This window comes from Tyto alba, unplaced genomic scaffold (genome assembly GCF_018691265.1).
Source record: "Tyto alba isolate M040663 unplaced genomic scaffold, T.alba_DEE_v4.0 Super-Scaffold_8, whole genome shotgun sequence".
In the NCBI taxonomy this organism is placed as follows: Eukaryota; Metazoa; Chordata; class Aves; order Strigiformes; family Tytonidae; genus Tyto; species Tyto alba.
This window is the reverse complement of record NW_024881329.1, coordinates 5,326,766-5,349,107: the sequence shown is the minus strand read 5'-3', so window position 1 is coordinate 5,349,107 and position 22,342 is coordinate 5,326,766. Positions and strand designations below refer to the sequence as shown.

Below are 22,342 nucleotides of genomic sequence, written 5' to 3'. Positions count from 1 at the left end.
GCAGAATTAGTTGCACATTCAAAATGAGTCATTTGTTTGAATCAGGGTCCATGTCTCTAAGAAAGCCTGGAAAATAGGTTTTGACAGATAATAAAGTGGTTATAAACCTAAACACTTTAAGGCAGCTTTCATTTAACCCATAGTTTGGCTGAGCTGCAGCAAAAAGATTTGTCTCTATTGTTAAACATTTTGGTGATACAGGGACTAAGTTTTACATGCAGAGTGGTTAAAGTATGGTTTTCAGGTTAAAATAAAATCTAGACAAAGCTTTGTGAATCCAGTCACAGATAGGCAAATGTCAGCTTCATACAGGTGTAATAGTTTTCAGAGACAAACTTCAAGCAGATGAACTAGTGTAAGAGAAAGATGGTAAAGTATTTGAAATGATTACTTGTGAATGGAAATCACAGGGGTTTATGCAGGTCTAGCAAAAAGGACAGGGCTCTGGGTATATTTGATTTACGGATGCATTGTAGAAAACCAGCTCATGGGCTGCCAGCACTAAGCTGAAATTCTTCTGAGCCTAGCTTGTTCCTGCAAGATATACAGCATATACCAGTCACAGACTTACTGAAAAATCACTAGACTTGGAATTTTTTTTATTACTCTCCCCACTTGCTCCCCCACTCCTTTTCTCCTCACACCACCACCCCCACCTGCACACACACACACAAAAGCAGAAGAACAAAAAAACAACCGCAACGCACTGGATCTCACTAAAGCCATGACATACTTCTCTGGAAGCCCCACAGTACTAATAGCTCCTGTATTTCTCCTTCAGAGACAAAAATGTATGGTGAGAGTGTTATCATCTCCCATTTTGGTCTTGGCAAGTCCTGGGTTCGCCTATGAGAGAAGCAGCAAATCTCATGCTGCTCAGAGGCCCTGCTCATACAGACTAAGCAAGATAACCTCTGCTTAGGTCTGGTGCGTTGTTGGTTCAACAGAACCGGGAGGGTTATGATGTAATGATTTTAATATTTTTGTCATTAAAACCAAAACTCACCAGAATATATCAGTAGGAAGACAGGGTGCCACTTCTATAGAAGATTTCCTAATGCTTCAACAAATACAGTTCAGAAAAAATGCCATCTTCCTCTGCCTTTCATCCAGAAGTTTGGGGAAGGGTAGAATTTCCTGATTTTCCCTGGCAAAAGGATAGGGATTAAGAATAACTTTAAAAATACTTCCATAAGCAGTTGCAAAGGGAGAGGCTGGCAAATCTTCTCTAAGGGTGATTTGCTTCTTTTCTCCCATCTAGCTTGAGTCAGGATTGTTAGATGATTCTGAGTAGTATCAAAGGAGAAAAGCATCCATCTCTGGTGTGCAGCTTCTACTAACTCACTCTGAATGTGTGATCTGGAATGAATTATGAATGGTGTGTTGTGTAGACTGCTAATTCCTAGAAAACAAACTCTGAAGATACTGAAACTTGACTTGTGAAAGCCCTGCTGCTTCCACTGCCACCACACACTTTTCTTGTTGTCTATGATCCAAGAGTGGTGTCTCTCTTATCGAAGATTCAGCCAAGGTCTCCCTTCCCAGGTCCCCACTCCAGAAATACATCGGGCTGGACACTGGGCAGACATAAACTGGCCCAGAGTCCCAAGCCCCAAAACGTTTACTATCTCAGGAAAAAAAAACTAGACAAAGGATGGTGCAAAAGATGCAGGCACACATGCTTGAAGACTAATAATAGGTCAGTGGTGAAGGCTGGAAAGAGCCTTAGTCATCTGACTTCTGTCCTGGTGCTTTCATTCCCAGCCTTCACTGCCCAACTGCATTAAAGCCTGGCAACTCCAGGCACTGTATCAATGAATTCTAGTGGGTTACAACAATGTGTGTTTAAAACAAAGCATAAAAAAGGTTTCTTATCTCCAAGACCAGAACTATCTCAAAAATGCAAGGTAAAGGGCTGTTTTAAAAACTGGTTCCTAGAAGAAAACAGCCACACCTGTGTATTTAATACTGTCTGGTCCAATCTTCAGACCTTTTTTCTGAGTAAGCCTAGCCACCTAATCCGCATTTATTAGAAGGCTTATTTGTGTTTTCAAGGCTGTTGGACTTCTGTTTTCTTTCCATGCTGAGTGGAAAGATACTTGCTCATTATTCACGAGAGGATAGGTCTTATTCTGTCACCTTGCTCCTTTTTTCAGCTATGTAGAACTGATGTGAAACACTACTATTCTGAACTAGCTGGCACTTCATATTCATGTGCACTGACAAAAATGGCGAGGGCAGTGGAGAAGCAGGGAGAAGCAGGCCTTTGAGATAGATAGATAGATAGATAGATAGATAGATAGATAGATAGATAGATAGATAGATAGATAGATAGACAGACAGATAGATAGATAGACAGATAGATTGATTTAATCAGAGGCAATAAAAACTAGATGATGAAATTCTTCACTTAAGGGCACGAGGTCTTTTACACTCTTTCAAAATAACCTTATTAAAATATATCCGCTATTAAGAGAAATTGCACAGGAGTGTAATTTCTTCTCTCTCCAGAATGAAGACACTTTAATGTAACTCATATTTTAATCAAAATATTCCCTTTTAAAAATCTCCTCTCTGCCTCCTCTTACAGCTTCTTTGGTTTTGGACAATCTGAGATTTTTCTTTGTTGGTATTAGAGCCAGAAAAAAAGCAATGGCAGCAGCACCTCTAGTGAAATAGGAATCATTCGCATGTGTCAAAGCAGATAAAAGAGTTTTGATAACTTCCAACACTTCACCTAGGTATTTTCTTTAATTATAGAAAATTTTAGCTGCCATTCTGTAGCTCAACAGCACATGACATCACTTCATAAAATCCTCACTCCTTTCCCCCAGCCCATTCAGATCCTAGAAAGAAGAGAAATTCTGTTGTGAAATGTCAGGAGAAAAAAGATTAAGAACCACTAATTAATACAAGAGCAATCCATTGGTTTGATTAGTGTTCAGGCTATTATTAGTGAAATAAAAAGAGATAGCCTTTTTTTCAAATATGTTAGAACACATATCCGTCCCATAGTCTTCACTAGATTTTACCAGCATTGCTCACCTCTGGACTTGACAAGCTATCATGTTAGGCACGATGGCTGATCTCTGTTGGCCTCCGATGGTGAGCCAGAGAGCACTCTTTTTTTGATCCCTTTGGCATGAATGAATGCTGGTCTCCTAAGAAAACCATACTCACTGAATTTGGTGCTATTGGATTTTGCTTACAGCTTGCTAGATCTTGTATCAGATAATTAATGAAGAAAAATATTCAGAAGAGAAAAAGGGTGGGGGCAATATAAATTGGGGATCACAAGCATAAATCTATGCCAATGATGTATTACATGTTCATTTGCAGCAAATTGTTGAATTTCTGTGTCCCAAGCAGCTGCAGGCAATAAATCTCAGAGATGGGTGCCAGTAAATTAATTGTCAGGCCTGATTCTCAGGTATTTCTGCACTTCTTTGGGTCAGCCAAGGGCCTGGGGAACAGCCATGGGACCTTTCTTAACAGGCTGCTCTCCACTGTCTTTTCCTTTTAGTCTGTGCAGACTTTCTTCTAAAACAAGAAACAAGGGCCTCTCAGTATTGAAGCATGGAATGACTAAGGAGCATTTTTACTTCCCAAATATAAAATCGGTTTTAGGATTAGACAGTAATTCAACAGAGAAAAAAATATTTATTAAATTGAAGAAGAAATACTCATATTCTTCCCATCAATACCATTGTTCAGGCATGTTTTTATGAAATCTTGAAAGCAGACCCACACTTCCAAAGCTGTAAAGCATTCAAGAACATGCCCATCCCTGGGAAAGGGCTCTGGATGTTGTTAAATACAGACAGAAGGAAGCAAATGCTTCATGTTCATTTAGCAGGTGGTTCCTGCTCTGCCAAACTGGGGACTAAAGGTTCTCAATTCCACTTTGAAGCCAAGGTGTGCACACACAAGGGCTAACAGGAAGAGAAATCATGGGTGTGATGTTCTCTACTGTAACCCTGCTAGCATGTACCACTGCAGAGAATTTGAATGTCCTGTCAGAATCGGTTATTTCTTCTCTTTAATACAGCAAAACATCACTTTTCAAGATACTTGCTGTGCAAGGTCAGCCTGAAGGTTGTCCTAAGCAGGAAAAATTCACTCAGAAGTGATATTCATATACACCAAGAGGAGAATTGCGTTTTGAGTCAGCATAAAGAAAAGGGCCTTCTTCACAGACCCCTTAAGATGCAAAATTATTTTATTTCCCTCTCTGCTCCTTATCTGTGAGTGCTACCCGACTTAACAAAGTGTCAGCATTTCCTTCTGCAGCTGGAATTTTCAGGGCTCTACAACTCTAAAGTAAAAATCTGCTCTGGGCTGAAATAGAGCAGACATGCTAAGGCTGCTAGCAACATTTTCCTGAGTTATTGGTGCATGATGCTTTCTGTTTCTCATTTTACTCATACTCACACAAATGGGGCATTAACCTCTACTTAATTAAGCTCTGAGTGCTAACAAAATCATACACAAACTGACTTTGACCACTTAAAAGACTCTTCAACTTCTTTCTCAGGGAGACTGTTGATATACTAAAGTCAGTAATATTAAAGTGAAAGCATATAGAACCTGTGTAGATTTATCTAGGATCACAAAGCACATGACAAACACCAGCTGGTATTTTCTTTAACCTATTTCACAGATGGAGAAATTTCCCTGTTTAACAAGAGGATCTGATAAAAATATACCTGCAGTCCTGCTTTTCAATTTCCCTAACCTCCAGTTCATTTATCTTCCAGACAACTATTTATGTTAGACATTGATTTTAGCACATATCAGCATGCATACTAGATCATCACATAAAAATGCTAAGATAGCCTGAAGCATTTAGGGGAAGGAATTGGTTTTTTTTTATTCTGTGACAATGGCCAAGTCTCTTTGGCAACAAAGTTGGGTTTGAAAAGCAAAAGAGCCTCTTTGCTTCTCTATCCTTCCAAGTTCATTTGCTCTTACTGACCAAACACTGGCATGGGCTGCCCAGAGAGGCTGTGGATCCAACCTTGGAGATACTCAGACCTGGACCCAAGACCCTGAGCAACCTGGTCCAACTTTGAGGTTGTACCAAACCACCTCCAGAGGGCCCTTCCAACATAAACGATTCTGTGATTTTGTTCTCTGCCAGTTTCTCTGTATTCTATTAAATCATTCACATAAACTGTGGCAAATCCTTGCTTTTGACTTTGTCTGCTAATATAGAAGGTCAAGAGTAATTCTGCACTAGGTCTACCCAGGAAAGCAGACTGGAGGAACTTCTTGATTGCAGGAGAGTTTTGGTAACTTGAAGCATAGGTTATTTTTAACTGGTCTATTCCTCTGGCAGCAGTTTCTTTTAGATTATTGCACGGCATTTACTGGCAATAGACAGTCAGAAAAAACTAGTTCTTTTTAACCCCTATATTGGCTACACTGCTGAAAAAGGGACTTTATGAATAACAAGACACTATAAGAATATTTAAATAATATTTTAATCACCACAGTTGCTCATGCTTATGAAGATGGTGAAATATCTTACGTGACATATCTTGTCAAGGTGACACAGAAGCCAGTCAGGAAGATAACATGCAGGGAGTGGAATGGAAAGAGGTATTACCATTACTGTACCATTCTTACACAGAAAGACACTTCTTGGATATATGCAAACTACTTAACTGATTGAAGGACGATTGAGCAGAGGAACTGTGGTTACAAGAGTTCTGAATTTTGGCCTGACTGTACCCCTCAGTTATCCTGGAATACAACCAAGAGATCTCCTTTAGGCTTAGGAAAGCCTAAGAAAAGCTGAGTGAGTTGGGGTTGTTCAGTCTGAAGAAGAGAAGGCTCCAGGGAGACCTTACCATGGCCTTTCGATACTTAAAAGGATCTTATAAGGAAGATGGGGACAGACTTTTTAGTAGGGCCTGTTGCGATTGGACAAGGGGCAATGGTTTTAAACTGAAAGCAAGTAGATTCATACCAGATAGAAGGAAGAAATTTTTTATGATGAGGGTGGTGAAACACTGAAATATTCAAGGTCAGGTTGGATGGGGCTTTAAGCAACCTGATCTAGTTGAAGATGTCCCTGCTTACCGCAAGAGGGTTGGAATAGATGACCTTTAAAGATCCCTTCCAACCCAAACTATTCTATAATCTGTAAAAAGCCGAACTTAAGCAGGAGGGGCAAATACTCCTAAGATAAACACTCATTGACTTTAGGAGCTGCTCCATCCTTCACTGTAACTTGATTAACCAAATTGTAATCCAACAGCCTTAAAAAAGGTTCATCTAGCTCTGGTACAAGTCTTACATTGTAATGAGAATCTTTTAATGAAAAACTTGCCTGGTGAAATCCAATAGGTCTGTCTCCTTTTGGAACAGCTGACAGGCATGCCTGAAACCTCTTTCTTCCCCTCTCTGTCCCCAACCCCAAGAAGTCTGGAGAAAGGAACTGAGAACAGAGATATTTACTCTATTAGAGCTCAGTTTGGTATGTGACTATTCCTCAACCTGTCCCTGGGATTTGGCAAGAAAGTCTGACAATGCCAAGCAGGACTCTGCTCTTTGCTGTAGAGCCAACCTGAGACTGCCACTAGTATTTACTAGCACTTTACCGAGATCTGAAATACCACAACTGTCACTAAGCTGAGAGCAGGATACCACCATACCACTGACACAATGCTGCGAAAAGACTCTCACATGATAATTGTCCAGAAGGTGTGCTCTATCTTTAAGACCGGGAAGTAACAAAGACCAAGTCCAGGAAGGTAGAATTTCAATATGTCCTTAACCTTAAGCCCCACAGAAAGCTCTGAGATTTAAATGCCTGCTTAAATTTACACTCACACTAAAGTGCCATCTGTATAGGAATGGAAGTTTGCATGCACTTATCTACTGCTCTCCCTCAAAGTTTGGATGTTAGGCTGTCTTTGCAGGAGAGACTTGGCATCTTAAGCCCACAGGAAGAAGTCTTGGCATTATCTTTAGTTTTAATACAGCTCTTGTCTCTCCCTGGTGTTTCAGAATCAAAGCCCCTGTACTTGGCCTACTGTTTAACACTTCTCTCATATCTTTCTTTCCACAGTATGTGGCATTTGCCTCCCTCTTCTTCATTCTGGTCTCCATCACCACCTTCTGCCTCGAGACTCATGAGAGATTTAACCCCATTGTGAACAAGACAGAAACTGAATTCATCGGGAATGACACCCAGGTGCGGCACTACAGGGAAGCAGAGACTGAAGCCTTTCTCACCTACATCGAAGGTGTCTGTGTGGTCTGGTTTACATTTGAGTTCTTAATGAGAGTCACTTTCTGCCCAAACAAGGTGGAATTTATCAAAAACTCTTTGAACATCATTGACTTTGTGGCCATTCTGCCTTTCTATCTAGAGGTTGGACTCAGTGGCCTGTCTTCCAAAGCTGCTAAGGATGTCCTGGGCTTCCTCCGCGTAGTCCGTTTCGTGCGAATCCTGCGAATTTTCAAGCTGACCCGCCACTTCGTTGGGTTGCGGGTCTTGGGACACACCCTCCGCGCCAGCACAAATGAATTCTTGCTGCTCATCATATTTTTGGCATTGGGCGTCTTAATCTTTGCCACGATGATCTATTATGCCGAGAGAATAGGTGCTAAACCAAATGACCCTAGTGCCAGTGAACACACACACTTTAAAAATATCCCAATCGGCTTTTGGTGGGCTGTTGTCACCATGACGACCCTGGGCTACGGAGACATGTATCCTCAGACTTGGTCAGGCATGCTGGTGGGGGCCCTCTGTGCTCTCGCTGGTGTGCTGACCATTGCCATGCCTGTCCCTGTCATTGTGAACAATTTCGGAATGTATTACTCCTTAGCTATGGCTAAGCAGAAGCTACCAAAGAAAAAAAAGAAGCATATCCCGAGGCCACCCCAGCTGGGATCCCCCAATTATTGTAAATCTGTCGTAAACTCTCCACACCACAGTACTCAGAGCGACACTTGCCCACTGGCCCAAGAAGAAATTTTAGAAATTAACAGAGCAGGTAGGAAACCTCTTAGAGGAATGTCCATCTGACCGTTAACCTCCATCCCGCGTAGTGATTTAAGATTCAGCCAGACTGCTTTCTTAGAGCAATGGGTAGCACATTTATCCATTCTAGTCCCACCATCACACAGTGAATAATATGTGTGAAGTCTAGGTTGCAGGGACAAATGGTACAGTGGAGGCTGATCAGCAAAACTAAGGATGAGAGCACGCTCTAGGAGCCCAAACTTTGGTCCTGGTTAAGGGCATACAAGTCTCAAGATATTCTGAAGAGCTGTTACATCTAGTGGAAGAATTTTGAGAGTTCTACAGCTATGTTGCTGGACTGTGTAATGCATTTCAGAGGCTCCTGAGAGCTGAATGCTTCATAGAGCAGAGTAGGAGCCAAGTACTCAGCAATTACAGAGTTTTCTGACAAAACAGGGCTGGAATTTGAAACAGCCAGATGCTTTCTCATTTGTTCCCATTTGGGACCTTTCAGCTGTTTTGTACATCTCATTACAGAAACTAGGTGCCTAGTAAGTTGAAGGGACAACTATACCATCATGCATATTCATGAGACAATCCCGTCTCTTTCTGATGATTAACTGCAAAGTAGAACAACAGCTCAAATTCTTGACACTAATGCAAAATGACTCACTCTGAGACAAGACTAGATGTAAGGATGTTTATTCCATGGCATGCAAATCAATCTATTCTATAATATTCCACTAGAATTTAGCATTTAGAACTACGAAGATTTTGAACCACTATTTTCTAAAACACACTCCTTTTGCAAGTATGGGTTGGTGAGTTACAGCTCTTTCAACCTTCTAGCAGCAAAGGCCAAGTGGGAAAGGTCTGACTGGTCATTACTGGCTGGTTTGACCTAAACAGTGATCGCCTCATAATATGGTATTCTTATTTTTAATTACACTGATTCATTTTAGCAATAGGTGAAACCAGAGCAAAATTAATCATACTAATTCTGCTGGGAGGGGGGAGGGAAATGAAAAAATACTAGTCACCATGGAATATATTATAATATCCCATGGCTAGTGGTTAATTATGGGAATATCTCAGTTTTATGAGAATTCTCCTATAGCACATAAAGTTACGGGGCTTCAATTTGATTATTTAAACCCCATAATCTACCTCTACCCATGGAATATCACTATTTATTCTATGGAGTAATTTCAAAGTAGATAACCATGTTGAAAACAAAGCCAACTTCATTTTTGGCAGATGTTCCAGCCAAGTTGCATAGCAGACATTCTTCAGCCTATTCAGAATATCCCCCTGTGTTGTATAAGATAGAACAGATCGCCAGTCAAGTGATTTTAACAGACATCTAGTCAAAAAGAGATGTTTTGAAAGAGCTAGCATATACCTATGATGGTCTTGTGTTACCATTATTTTACTTTGAAGAAAATTCTGATTTGTTATTCATTGTGAGTGAGATATTCTCTCGTCATCTCATAGCCATGCATGTTGATGTCATTGTGAGAGGCACAAAGAAAGTTAGGCTTTCCTTTGTGTGTGACTTCACCAATGCCGATGCTAATTTTGGAGGGGAAGAGCTGGTGGGAACCTTTCTCTTTTCTATTCTCTTCTCTCTTCTTTTCTTGTTTATTTTCCCTTCTGTGCAACTATGTAAAATCCATTCAGAAGGTAAATAGCTTTCATTTTTTTTTTTGTTAAAGGCTATTCCATTGCAACAGGCCAATCACAATCCACGTGACTGATAGACTGTCCTTTCCTATTGTATCTTTGGCGCATAAGCGTATGGTTGTATCATCCATTCCCCTCAGGTTGCAAATGCTTATCACAATGCATGTCCAAGCAGCAAACTTCCTCATAAGTAGATGTCTTTGTGGCATCACATATCAAGAGGGAAAGAGGGCACAAACAATATTGCGTGTCTCCTACTGTGAGCTATATGCCAACTACCCAATCGTAATGTGCAAGAGACGCCAGACTGTTGGGTACTTTAGCAGTCAGCTACAGGGTAACTTTCTTGTCAGAAATCCCTTGCTTTATAAAGTTCCTTCCATTACCTACCCTGGTCCTCTCTCAGAACTAGAGGACTAAGAACTCTACGAGTTCAGTGCAATTCCACACTGGTATCCTGAGAATACGTGTAATTTTGGTTCAATGTGGAACTGTTTTGCCACCATCAGTGCTCTAAAATCAGCTGTTACCACAATATCCATGAAGTATTGATAGTAACAGCAACGTCTATTTCTGCAATAATTAAGAGAGACTATTTTTATATACATATACAAGCATATATATTTTAAGAAGTAACAAAGCACACTTATACTTCAGCTAATAAAATGGACTCGGTAACACTGTTGCTGGAGTTCTGTTGCTGATAATGATTATGCACCACTAGTAGCAAAAAAATATTGTCTGCATCTCTTAGCTTCCTAATAGGGTAAGATCTATATGTGTGCAAAAGAAAAGTAAAAAATAATAAGTAAGATCAGAACCGAACTGTTAAAACATGATCTGCATTGACTTGGATGTTGAGGTTCACTTATGTAATATGAAGCATTCACAGGCACTTACTTGTTCCTGAAACTATAACCTGCACATTATATGAAAACAGAGACGCGCAACCAGTGAATGTTTCCCACACTGTAAAATATCTGGACTGGTTAACAGCACCAAACTGTAAACAACCAGTTAACATTGTACTAGGAACACAGAATGGGTGCCTAACATTTCTAAAATAATGTCTGAGTTGTCCAAGATACTTCTTGCAATTTTTAACTGTAAAGCTTCAGTGTGACAGGGTCTAGGTGATATAAGGTTATATGATGTATATCTAACACATTATTCCCCAAAAACCTGTTCAGCTGCTCAGGTGTAAAAGACATCACATGAAGTTATTAATTCCATATATTACGTGTAGTGAAATAATTAAACACTTCACAAAACACTGATGAGTAGGAAATAGTTCCCTGTATGACTATCTCTCTATAGCCCTCCCATGCACTGAGTCAGCAGTTCACGGCTGTTCTCGGTCCATACAGGGCCAAGGGGGCCCCACGGAGAGCTCTGCACAGCCACGGCCCAGTGCCTCCTCTCAGGCTAAGGAGCCCTTTCCTGGCACCGACATGCAAACAGCAGAACTTTGCCCACAGGCTGCACAGCTGCTACCAATGATGCTACGGTCATTTGCAGACAAAGCAAAGATGGTTTGAATGTAAATTCTGGTAGGTCGGAATTAAATTTTCAAATTGTCCCCAACACTCAGCAGCTCAGTCCTGGCCTAATCTACACTTGGCAGGAGGGTATCTTTAAATAACAGCACTTGATTTTAATTTAACATAAAGAATGTCAGAATTTGATGCTACCATGCCTCCCCTTTCTGCAGCAACCCTTCCTACTCTCCATCCCACCCAATCCTGTCAGCGGGTGGCTGGGAAAGCAGCAAAGGGGAGGAAAGGCACTTTAGAGTAGAGGATGGCAGAGCTACTGCTGCAGGCAGGCCTTCACCAACAGAGTTTAAAAAGTAGATATTTCCTCTACACAAAAAAGTCTTTTTCAAGGCAGTTTCTGATGCCTGTAAATTCTCAGGATACCGTTTTACAGTGCCTGGAGGAACTGGGCCTAATACAAAGGAGCAGATCTCACCTGACCAACTTGACTAAAACCCCTTGACCTAGGGATATCTCAGACTATAGAGGACCAGGTGTCCCCTCACTTAAAATATGCACACCAAGTTCTAACATCACCTGTCAAATTATTAACTTTTTTACACTGCAGTGCTGTTTACAGGCCCCATTCAAGATCAGGGCTTTATTTTGCCGTTGTTGTATAAGTGACAATAACTATATTACAGTCAAATACCTGACAGGCTAAGTAGACAGCAAAGAGAAAATGGAAGCAATCTCCAGTATTTTCATTTGACACATGGTTTAATTTAATTGGGCAAGATCACTTGAAAGGTCTGTGGCAAAGCCACTATTTCAATGTAGCTAAATAAGCATCAGTCAACCATTGTCTGCTGTGCTGCAGTGCCTTTTATCTAAAGAGTTCTGAGTATTCCAGTCAGTATCATAACAGAAGTGAAACAGAAAACAAAACAAAACAAAACAAAAAAAAAAACACCAAACCCAAAGCAAAATTTGCTTCAAACAGAAGCAAAACAGAAAAAGCCAGATTCAACCACTTAAACTTAGCTGATTTCTGTTCCAAACCACACGCTATCCTACAAGTAATTCATCTCAGTACACATAGTGAAATACTTTAAGGTACAAGTTTATAAGAAAACCTCAAAATATGCAAAACAAATCTTGAAAGCTCTTGGGTTTGTTTTTAAAGTGTTACTCAGCTCTTCAGTCCCTCTCTTCTGTGAGCTGTGTGCTTACCTGAAGGACAGATTGACTGCATGGTTACATCTTAAAGTTGCCACAGGATGAAGCAGTTAATGTCATTTTCCAACACTGTAAAAGAAATTTAGAATATGGAAGGAATTCATAACTTCATCTGATGTCTACAGTGCTGTCTGGTGCCATAAAGCAACGGTCTTAAGAAAACATCCATAATACATAAGCACAGGTGATGGGTTAGTTTGGGTTTGTTCAGAGATCTACCCCAACCTTTTATTGTTTTCGTATATATGTTTACAACACCAGCACATACAGTGTTTATATTGACTTTAAAATAGCCAAAATAAGAATTTCTCAGATCTTCAATCCCCTCTGCATGGAGCTTTAATTAAGCTATACTCCAAGGATATTGTATCTTCTTACAATTGTATTGTGCAGCCTTTTTCACAGTGTACTGGCAACAAAATTCTCTATTTACTGCATAGCTGTAAAATATGGAAGAAATATTCCTAGAATTTAGATGCCTAAGAAGAGAGGGAAAATGCCTGTCATTACTAATACAACCTTTAGCTTCAGAAAAAATTCTGTGGTTCTTTTACTTACCTGTCCGAAAAATATTTTTTTGTAACCCACTCCTTGACTATCCTTGTGTTTGAATAGTTAAAGCAATCCAAGTCTATCACTGACAGAGGGAACTACATAGTTATAGTGACTCCAGCGTACTCCATGGTCAGATGAACTGGAGCAAGCTGTGACATTAGGAACATATTATTTCAATGCAATTTCCTGAGAGAGAGCTGATCTCCTTTTAAAAAAAATAATGTGGAGTTACCCATTTCAGCTTTATCACTCATTCTTTCTGAAGGAGCTGCTCTTTTCTCAGGGCTTCATTTTTCATCCCTTCTGTCTCCATAACCTAAACAACCTGTATTCCTTGTGCAACACACCGGTTCTAACGTCAGAAGTGTGCTGAGCACTGTAATTCTAGTGCTAATGCTCAGTGGGAGCTGGGGACTCTTGGCAGTTCTTGTCACAGGCCCATTATGCTGCCTAACATTTCACTGTAGTTTGTGAACTTCAGTGGCTTTTATGGATAGCAAAGCATTGTTAAATCCATAGGTATGTAGTCACTGTGGTGGTCCTTCAATCCATGGGGAAGAAAATTCTCTGATCAAATGCCTCTGAACATTAAAAACATTTCATCTAATTTTAGTGTCATAAAACCTTTGACCCTCTCTATAAGATGGACAGTAGACAGCAATGTAACTGCAAAGACTTTAGGTCTGTTTCAGCTCTAAAGACTTTGATGCTTAAATGTGTCAGACATAAAAAATACTAAAAAGGCAGTGGAAAAGGTAAGAGGGAGATGATTTTTCTTTCCTCCCTATACTTAGCCTTCCTAGCCTTTAAAAATCAAAAATAGCAAATGAGGTAATGATCGCATCTTAATGTCACTGGAGATCCAGAGTGCTGGAGCAGCTCCCCTGGGAGGCCGGGCTGAGAGAGTTGGGGGGGTTCAGCCTGGAGAAGAGAAGGGTCTGGGGAGACCTTCGAGCAGCCTCCCAGGGCTTAAAGGGGGGACAGGAAAGGTGGGGAGGGACTCTTTATCGGGGGTGTGGGGTTAGGATGAGGGGTAACAGTTTTAAACTAAAGAGAGTAGATTTAGATTAGTTATAAGGAAGAAATTCTTCCCTGTGCAGGTGGTGAGGCGCTGGCCCAGGGTGCCCAGAGCAGCTGTGGCTGCCCCCTCCCTGGAAGGGTTCAAGGCCAGGTTGGACGGGGCTGGGAGCCCCCTGGGCTGGGGGAAGGGGGCCCTGCCCGGGGCAGGGGGATGGAACTAGGTGATCTTTAAGGTCTCTTCCAACTCAAACTATGATTCTATGAAGTCCTCTGGATCCAGTGTAGAAATTGTAACAGCTCAAAATAAAAGGAGTAACACTCAATTCTTATCATCTAACTTAAGATGCATTTGCCTGAGGTCCCTCTTATATCAGAAGAAGAGTCAGGCAGTCTCAGAGAATAATTCTGTCATTTATGATCTGAATTGCCCTCTGGAGGTGGCTTTCTCCATAAGTGATCTCAGGTGACTGCAGCTCTAACTTAAGATCTTCAGTTAAGTGCCTACAGTTAGGTGGAAACAATTTGGATCTATTCCTTGCCCCCCTGCCCCATGTGGCATCTCTGCAATCTCACAGCTGTGGATCACACAAAAAGCAGAATTTATAACTAATATAATGTAATACTTTGTTGTACAATTATTCATCTGTTATTTCCTGTAGAGATATAACTGGTGGGTGTCACGTGTACTACGGTGCTTGTTTACTTTAGAATTTTAATAAAAAAATAACATCCTCTATACCAAGTCATTTGAAAACAAAAAGGAGAAGCTATGAATTCAAGCACAGCACTTTTGGTTTCCCGCTTTTCTCTAGCACTATGTGAGACATTAAAAAAAAAAAAAAAAAAATTTTCCCACACAGTCCCCTGTGGCCTGGCCACACAGCCAGGGATGAGTGTGTGTAGGGGCAGGACTGCACTAAGCTGAAAATCAATCGCAGAACTAAATAATAAATCTTAGGACTTTTCATGCCTTAATAACTTAATGAGCACAAGGCACTTTTACCGATGGGAAAACACAGATACAAGCACTCCAGTCAAATATGGCGAACCCATGCCAAGACTCCAGCACAAGGCAGATGTAAATACGGTGAATCCTCTTTCTCAAGCACGTGCCTGCCACTACAGCTCCCATGCCATCCAGTGCAGAATGTATTCCTGGGATGTGGAAGAGGTACTCTTGGCATCTCTCCCTTCTGCTGGATGGAGTATGACTGGTGTTTGCAGGACAGATACAACAAAAGGCACCTCTGTGCAATGAGTACATCTTTGCTGCAGTACAACTAGATAGACAGGATGGCTTAGGCATTACCACTAAAGACCAGGGACAACAGGGTCTCGGGTGTGAGGCCCCAGTTCTGTGCCCAGTCCACTTGCTTATATCCCTCTTACTCTGTACTGCCTGGAAATTTTTTCCAAGCCTTTCGGCTACTTGCTTGTCTGTTTATAAGCACAAAGCCAAAATAACAAGCAATGTACCATTCCTGCTGTCATTGTTCTTTGTATTCATCCATGCTCCATGTCTCAGACACCTTCCATACTGTACAGATCATCATACTGTATTCCTCAGTCGGAGAGGTAATGTAAGATTGTAGCATGACTCACCTGACTGCATTTTTCTGCAACCTCTACCTGACCTGTCAACAACCCACCACGCTCTACAGAATAGGTCCTAGTGACACTCCCAGAAGTCCAGGATGGGTATAAGTGAAACCCCAGAAGTGTCAGGATAAAACTAGGAAGGATCTTCCAGAGCTCTTTGCAATCCAGCACCTCCAGGAGCAACAGTTCCCAGCACTGCATTAAGCACATATCCAATAATACCTGTCATAGCGGGATGCACTGGATCTACTTAACTAGAGCTCCTGTATTTCCTCTAGCGGTACCAATAGGTAGGCAGCCAACATACTGTCACCTCACTTCAAGAAGTAGTGCCTCTCAAAGGTGATATTCTCTGGGAGTGATGTTACTATGTTGGCCAGTTAGTACTGGGAGAGGCGGTCACCACCGTCACTGGAGTGCCTTTACTGGGGGACACGGCTTCCTGGAGGGACCCAGGTCAACACGGTGGTGAGTAAATTTTGAAGAGGTAGGTTGGGTCGTAAGGATTCTGCGTATTCATGTAGAATAGTAAATTCTGCTCTCGTGCCAGTGTCAAGTCCAACAGTGTGACATCTACTCAGAAGAGCTTCATAGCAACTTTCAAAATATGCAGTAATATAAAAATCAGGAAACTTTAATAAAGATACCTAGAACTAATAAAGTTTTTTTATTTTAATGGCCTTAGAATGTTGGGGTAACTAAAAGTGAGTTGTTATATAGGATTCTTAATTCTTTTACATGTTCTTCACACTTTCTCTCTCTTTTTCTCTTTCTCTCTTTCGCTCTGTTTGTTAACATTTACTTGTTATTACTGTACGTTGCTTGCAACTTGTGTATGTTACAGACTGTCACATTTTATTCTGTGAAGTTTTTCTCCAATTCCCATCAACCTGAGCTCCATGTTGGGCAGCCGAGGAGATTACAATACAGTTCTTTAATGCAAAAGAACAAGGAATGTCACAGACTATAGGTAACTTCACTGAGATTGTGACACAAAACCTGATGCGAGGTATTAATGCAAAGAGTAAGTACTTGGTATGATAATAGAACTACTTAGTTAAATTACCTTCTTTTTTTTCAGATAGTCTGCATGGGAAAAATTAATTTTCATTACTCTCCAGCAGAAAAATATCCCAAACCAACCAATTTAGGATTATTTTCACTGTCATTTTGAAAATCAGTGATGCCCATGCTGACCCTTCATTACTCATTTTCAAAGGTTTAAACCCATATTTCCTATGCTGTTCTTCTCAATGCTATACTTCCTTCCATACTCTCCACGCTGTAATTTCACCATTTCATCATCCTTTGTCTGTGGTTTAATATATCTTCTCCATAATTCTTTTTCTAATTTATTATAGTTATATCCCTTTCACTCGAAGGAGCTGATTTAACAACAACAAAAATAAGCCCCTACCCATGGGACTCATGTTTCTTAATCCTGCATGAGGCTCTGGAGCCCATAAAAATTGATTTCTGTAGCCAAAGATGGTCTGGCACAGAAGCATAATTGTTATTTTGCTGAGTCAGATCCTGAGCAAAGTATTTCGTTTGCAATCTCCCCCAATGGCCCCCAAACACTACTTTGAAAGAATGATAAAAAATAGCTGATAGACATTTCTGATAATTTTCTAGAGGGACAGCATGAAGTTTATTGCTACTAGTCTTATTCTTAATTGTCAGTAAATTCTATCTTAACTTAGAAATCACTATAGCCACATACCAACTCAAGAAAAGTGTATTTTTCTCACTGTGCAGTTCCTTTACTTCCTGACTCACTATTATGCTCTGACTCTCTTTTAATCAGTGAAAAAGCACATCACAGTTTAGATGGAGTCTAGTATAAAAAAATAAAGTGATTTATACTGATGCAATTGATGAGTGGCCAATGAATATTAATGGGCAGTAAACACTATCCAGACAACTAAAACAGAAACAACAACAGAAACTAACAGGAGTGAAATTTGAATTAAAGAGACTCATGAGAGTAGGGAATTGAACTGTAAATATTTCCTTTCCATGCAACATCTCAGAAAGGAATTTAGGGATATAAAGTCAGTGTGTATTTTCAGATGCTGAGCAGCTCTTAACCCCTCCACAAATCAGAGTAAATATCCTTGAATACTTGGATTCATACTCTAAACTTCATCATCATCATTTGCTTAGCACAAGAAGTATCAGACAAAAGTGATGCTGCAAAAATAGGATGTAAAAAGGAATGTAAAATCTTTGCATTTTCTTTAGAATAAAGACAGGTGGGAAATTCTGTCCTCCAGCAGCAACTACAGCAGCCTCACAGCTGCTCTGCTTCCCATAGCTTGTAGCTAAGAAAAGCAAGAGCACAGCAGTTCTTCACCCTCACCTTGGGCATGCCACCTCTGTTCCTGCACCATTCTGTCACTAGCCCAAGAGCCAGGGAAAACCACTGTACCAAGAGTTTCCTGTTGCCAGCATAGTATGACACAACTAATGTCTGCCAGATTAACAGCCCTTTTATATCGCCAGAAAAGTGCAAGAGGAATGAAAACCAGAAGAGTGACTAAATCACACAGCAGACAACATACCATTACTTTCTTCAGGGATCCAGTTGGATTAAAGGTCTCTGCTGTGATGGACCTCATGGAGATCCTTCTTCATAAGAGACTTCAGGCAGCTACTATGGATGTTAGTGACAGGGCTTTCAAATGAGCAAATGAAAATGACCCTCAAGCTCTGAATGAGAACCAAGGGACACTCTCAGTTGGTCAGGAGTGGGACTATAGATAGATGGTAATAATGGCAAACCCAGGTTTGGGATCAGGGCTAAGAGAGCACAGTTGAGATCTAGACAAGCTGTAGATTTATTTTTAGGTGTACGTGGGGTGGTGGTGTGGAACGTAACATTAATCAGACAAGGTCTCCCCAGTGGAAAGATCTTCATCTTTCAAGCAACTTCTTTTCTCAGTTCTGGCCCTGTTTTGTGCTCAACTGTTCCTATCTCCTTCCTGCTTGTCAACCCCTTCCGTTGTAACAGGGCTGCAGAACCCTGAAGTCCCCTGAGCCTTTACGGAATAGCAAATGACTATTCAGGGAAGCTGCAGGTACTCAAGATAGGTCCCTGTCTCTTCTAATCCTTAAATTATGGTAGCCAAGAAGAAGACAGTCTGTGTTTTTCTGAAAGAGATTGCCAGTGACCTAATGTGACCAAAGGAAACAGCACTATGTCTTTTAATTGCTGTGTTTCTGATATAGGGCTGATAAGATCCCATCTTCTTTAGCACAGTGTCAAAGAATCTGGCATGATTCATGTAGCCAGATAATGACTCATGAGTAAATATGCATGGATACCATGCTGTGAATTGCAAAGTTTCTCTCAGCTCTGTTTCAGTCAAAGTGGTTATGACCCACAGAAGTTCCTATAAGGACTGAAAATGGTGCACCCTGGGAGTGCCTTTCAACTCATCCAGTCTTTGGAGTAAATGACCATTTCACAGATCTGTAGACACATGGAAGGCAAAGGAGCGGGGTAGCTTCAACCTCAAGAGCAAGCAGGACCATTCCTGGCCCATACACAATTTCTGAAGACATTTAAGGTACAAAGGGTAGACCAGGAACTTGTTCCTTGGCGGCTGTCAGAGAATGGCAGTGTTTGCTTCAGGGAAGAAGACTGGGCTGACCTTCCCAGTGTAGGAACCATTTCTGTACAAGTGTCACATTTCCAAGCATACATTGAGGCCAATGAATATATCATACAATTATGTCCACTGATACTCTGAACATAAGATGCAGTTCAAATATGTGAAGATTCAGTGTCAGACTCTAGATTAGAACCAAAACCAGCAGCACTGGTAAAGTCACTATGACAGTGTGCGACTATTTGCTATGACAAGAGAGATGAGCCATGGAGCAAGGACATGGGCAGTCTCTACTGTGCTTCTCCACAATAAGCAGAGTATATTAATGCAGAATTCAGCAGTTCTAAGTTATTTTTTCAGAATCCCTCCCACCCAGTTTTGAAATTCAGTGTTTGCTTGGAAACACCCAAGGCATTTTAATAGTACTTTTCAGTAAATGGAGATAGATCAGACAGGAAAAAAAGAAAGTGGAAATCACACAAATGAGGTAGCTGTGAAACAAAACTACTCACCTGGGAGAGCTGCTGAATACGTTCTTTAGCCTCTCAGCTAAATCTCTGCAGGAGAAAGTTTAAGGCTGGTGCAGTTAACTAGGTATTCGCAGATAGGACAATTATGGAGGTAAGATGCCAAGCTGAGTCAGAAGATTTTGTTGTAAATAACCTCTTATATAGCACTGGGCAAGTCACTTCACTGCATGGTAGCTTTACCCATCTGTAAAACAGCGATTATAACATTGACTTTTCTTCATTAAATAGAACCTACAGAACAAAAAATGCTGTACAAGCCTAATTCAGATTCTGCTAGCAGTCATGGAATGACTTATGTAAATTTGATAGGCCAGAATCATGCCTTAGAAGTTTTAAGCACCTAGAAGTAGTCAGAATTGGTATGACTAGACCGGTAGTCAACAGACAGTAATGGTTTCAGTAATTTTGCTTTATCTGGAGTTCTCTCAAACCCAAAGTCAATCTTGGGAAAAGCAAACATGCAAATTAAAATTTGAGAAATCAGCCTAAAATAACGTAATTTCATTCCAACTTTAGACCTCTTTCCTGAAATTGTTCAGGATCTGCTAATTAAAACAATGGGAACTTCTAACTGTGGGCTGATGACATCAGTGATGTTTTCTTTATTCCCTTAACAAGCTAATCACATATTAAATATCAGGTGATTGCCAAGTCCTCCCTTCAGAGAATAGGTACTGCAGACAGTGGTTTGGAACACAACTACTGTACTTAACACTTATGTATATACACTAGCAATAGATGCAGCCTTCTGTGCTGGTAATTTATTTGCTTCCTAAATATTTAGCAAAATTATCACTGTGGATAACATTGCTATCCAGAATGTGATTCCTAAGGCATGGTCCATGCATGGAATCTTCAAGGGACATTAGTAGGAGAATTCAGTGATTTGTCCATGTCTCCAGATACTCTGTTCTCTTCCTATTGAATAGAAATAAAATAACAAGCTTGTGGATTTTCATCAAGTATACAGAGTAATTCACCAGTGCTAAGGGACCCTGAGGAGGCTGCAAGAGCAAGTTCCAGCTCAAGTTGCTAGGGATGTATAATGTAATTTAAGAAATTAATTCCAAGAAGGTCGATTTTCTTGTCATTCAAGCACAACTCAGCCTGCAACCTGCTTGCAAAAGGATCAATGGCTGTTACTGGTGAGCAGCCTGACCCACAACCAATCTGCTCAGAGGTGTTTTGAGCTTCAGAAATGGACCAGTGCCCTCTCCGCTGCTAACAGTTTAGTTTTCAAACCCAGACTCAGTTGTGGCAGTGGGAGTCTCAAGAGATTTCAATGTAGAGCTTTGCCGACACAGCGGCCTCCCTCATTTCAGGATTAGAGCCACCAGCTTGTAGCAATAGAGGCTTATGAAGAAGCCCATGTTTTTGCTCATCCCCATGAGGACAGCAGCCCTCCCTAAACACAGTTAAGTGATTTTTAAATCAACAGCTCAGTACCTGCAATGTCACAGTTACTATGGCAGCCGTGTCAGGTTTTTGTGCAAAGAGTGGCATTAAACAGCAGTAAGTATTATCAACAGAAAGGAACTGCAACTCAGTGCAACCTTCAAACATTAGAATCCTATTGAAATTAGCGTCTACAAGTATTAAAATGCACCTATAGCTTTTGTTTTTTGTAAAACGTATTGAGAGACCTAGTTATTTAATTGCTCACAAAATGAAACGTTACTACCTCTGCTGTTGGCATAATAATTGGCTAATTCTACACGGAGAAGAACAGAGGCAGAGGTGAGATCTGCAGAAAATACTGTTTATGTTGTGACAAACCAGTGACATCTAAATAAAAGTAGAGGCATAGAATGCAATTACTGGGGCATCGACAGAATCATAGTATGTCATATACATCTATCTGTATGTGTGCGCGTGTGTATACAAAGCAACAAATACAACTTGAAAAGGCTTTTGCCTGCTACTCATCTATGTTGTCCATCTGAAACCAGAGGATCAGAATTATATCTCCAAACCCTACCTAGTGTATTTTTTCTTTTGGTCTTGTTTTATTACTTGGCTTCAAAACCACTGAAAAAAAAATGACAGTATCATGTAGCATTCAGAACAAGGTAGTACACGAATCTGGAAGAGGCACTGAAACTAAGTCTATCCATTGGGTTTGTCTTTCCTTAAAGACTTGCAGGACCACCCATTGCCTTACAGCATCTAAGTAATAAGCATTGTGCAACCGAGGTGTAGGATGCTACCAATACCACTCAGTTAACATATCTCAGCATTTGTGAAACTTCAGAAAGCACATTTTGACTGTTTTTTCCTCCCTTCAACTAAAATACTCATATTGAGCTGTGCCATATTTCGAGTATATTCTCAATACACTAATTTGCACTTTAAAACCCTAAAATCAATCCTACACTAAACAGCACTTTAAATTGTTTTATAAATGTCAAACAAGTCACACAGAGAAAATATACCATGCTCAGTCTATCCTCATGGGAATGTGTGGATGAAAATGGGCAAATCTGGCAAATGTTTTCATTATTTGCAGCTGCGAGTAAATTTTGTTCTATCTATTTTCCAAATTCATGGCCTGCTGTAGTGTCTTCTATATGTAGTGTCCTGTGCTGGCATTGCAAATACTGTTTGTGTTTCTGAGGAGAGCATCAGAAAATGGATTGCTTTTGTTAAAAT

General features: G+C 40.6%; 1 protein-coding gene across 4 annotated transcripts in view; it reads left to right on the top strand.

The window, feature by feature from the left end:
* KCNC1 (potassium voltage-gated channel subfamily C member 1) overlaps positions 1-22,342 on the top strand; it is a 128,936-nt gene that overhangs the window by 82,703 nt on the left and 23,891 nt on the right. For all 4 annotated transcript variants that reach the window (XM_042784467.1, XM_042784466.1, XM_032984855.2 and 1 more), the window contains 1 exon segment: positions 7,076-8,009. In XM_042784467.1, the coding sequence (XP_042640401.1) occupies positions 7,076-8,009 (934 nt within the window).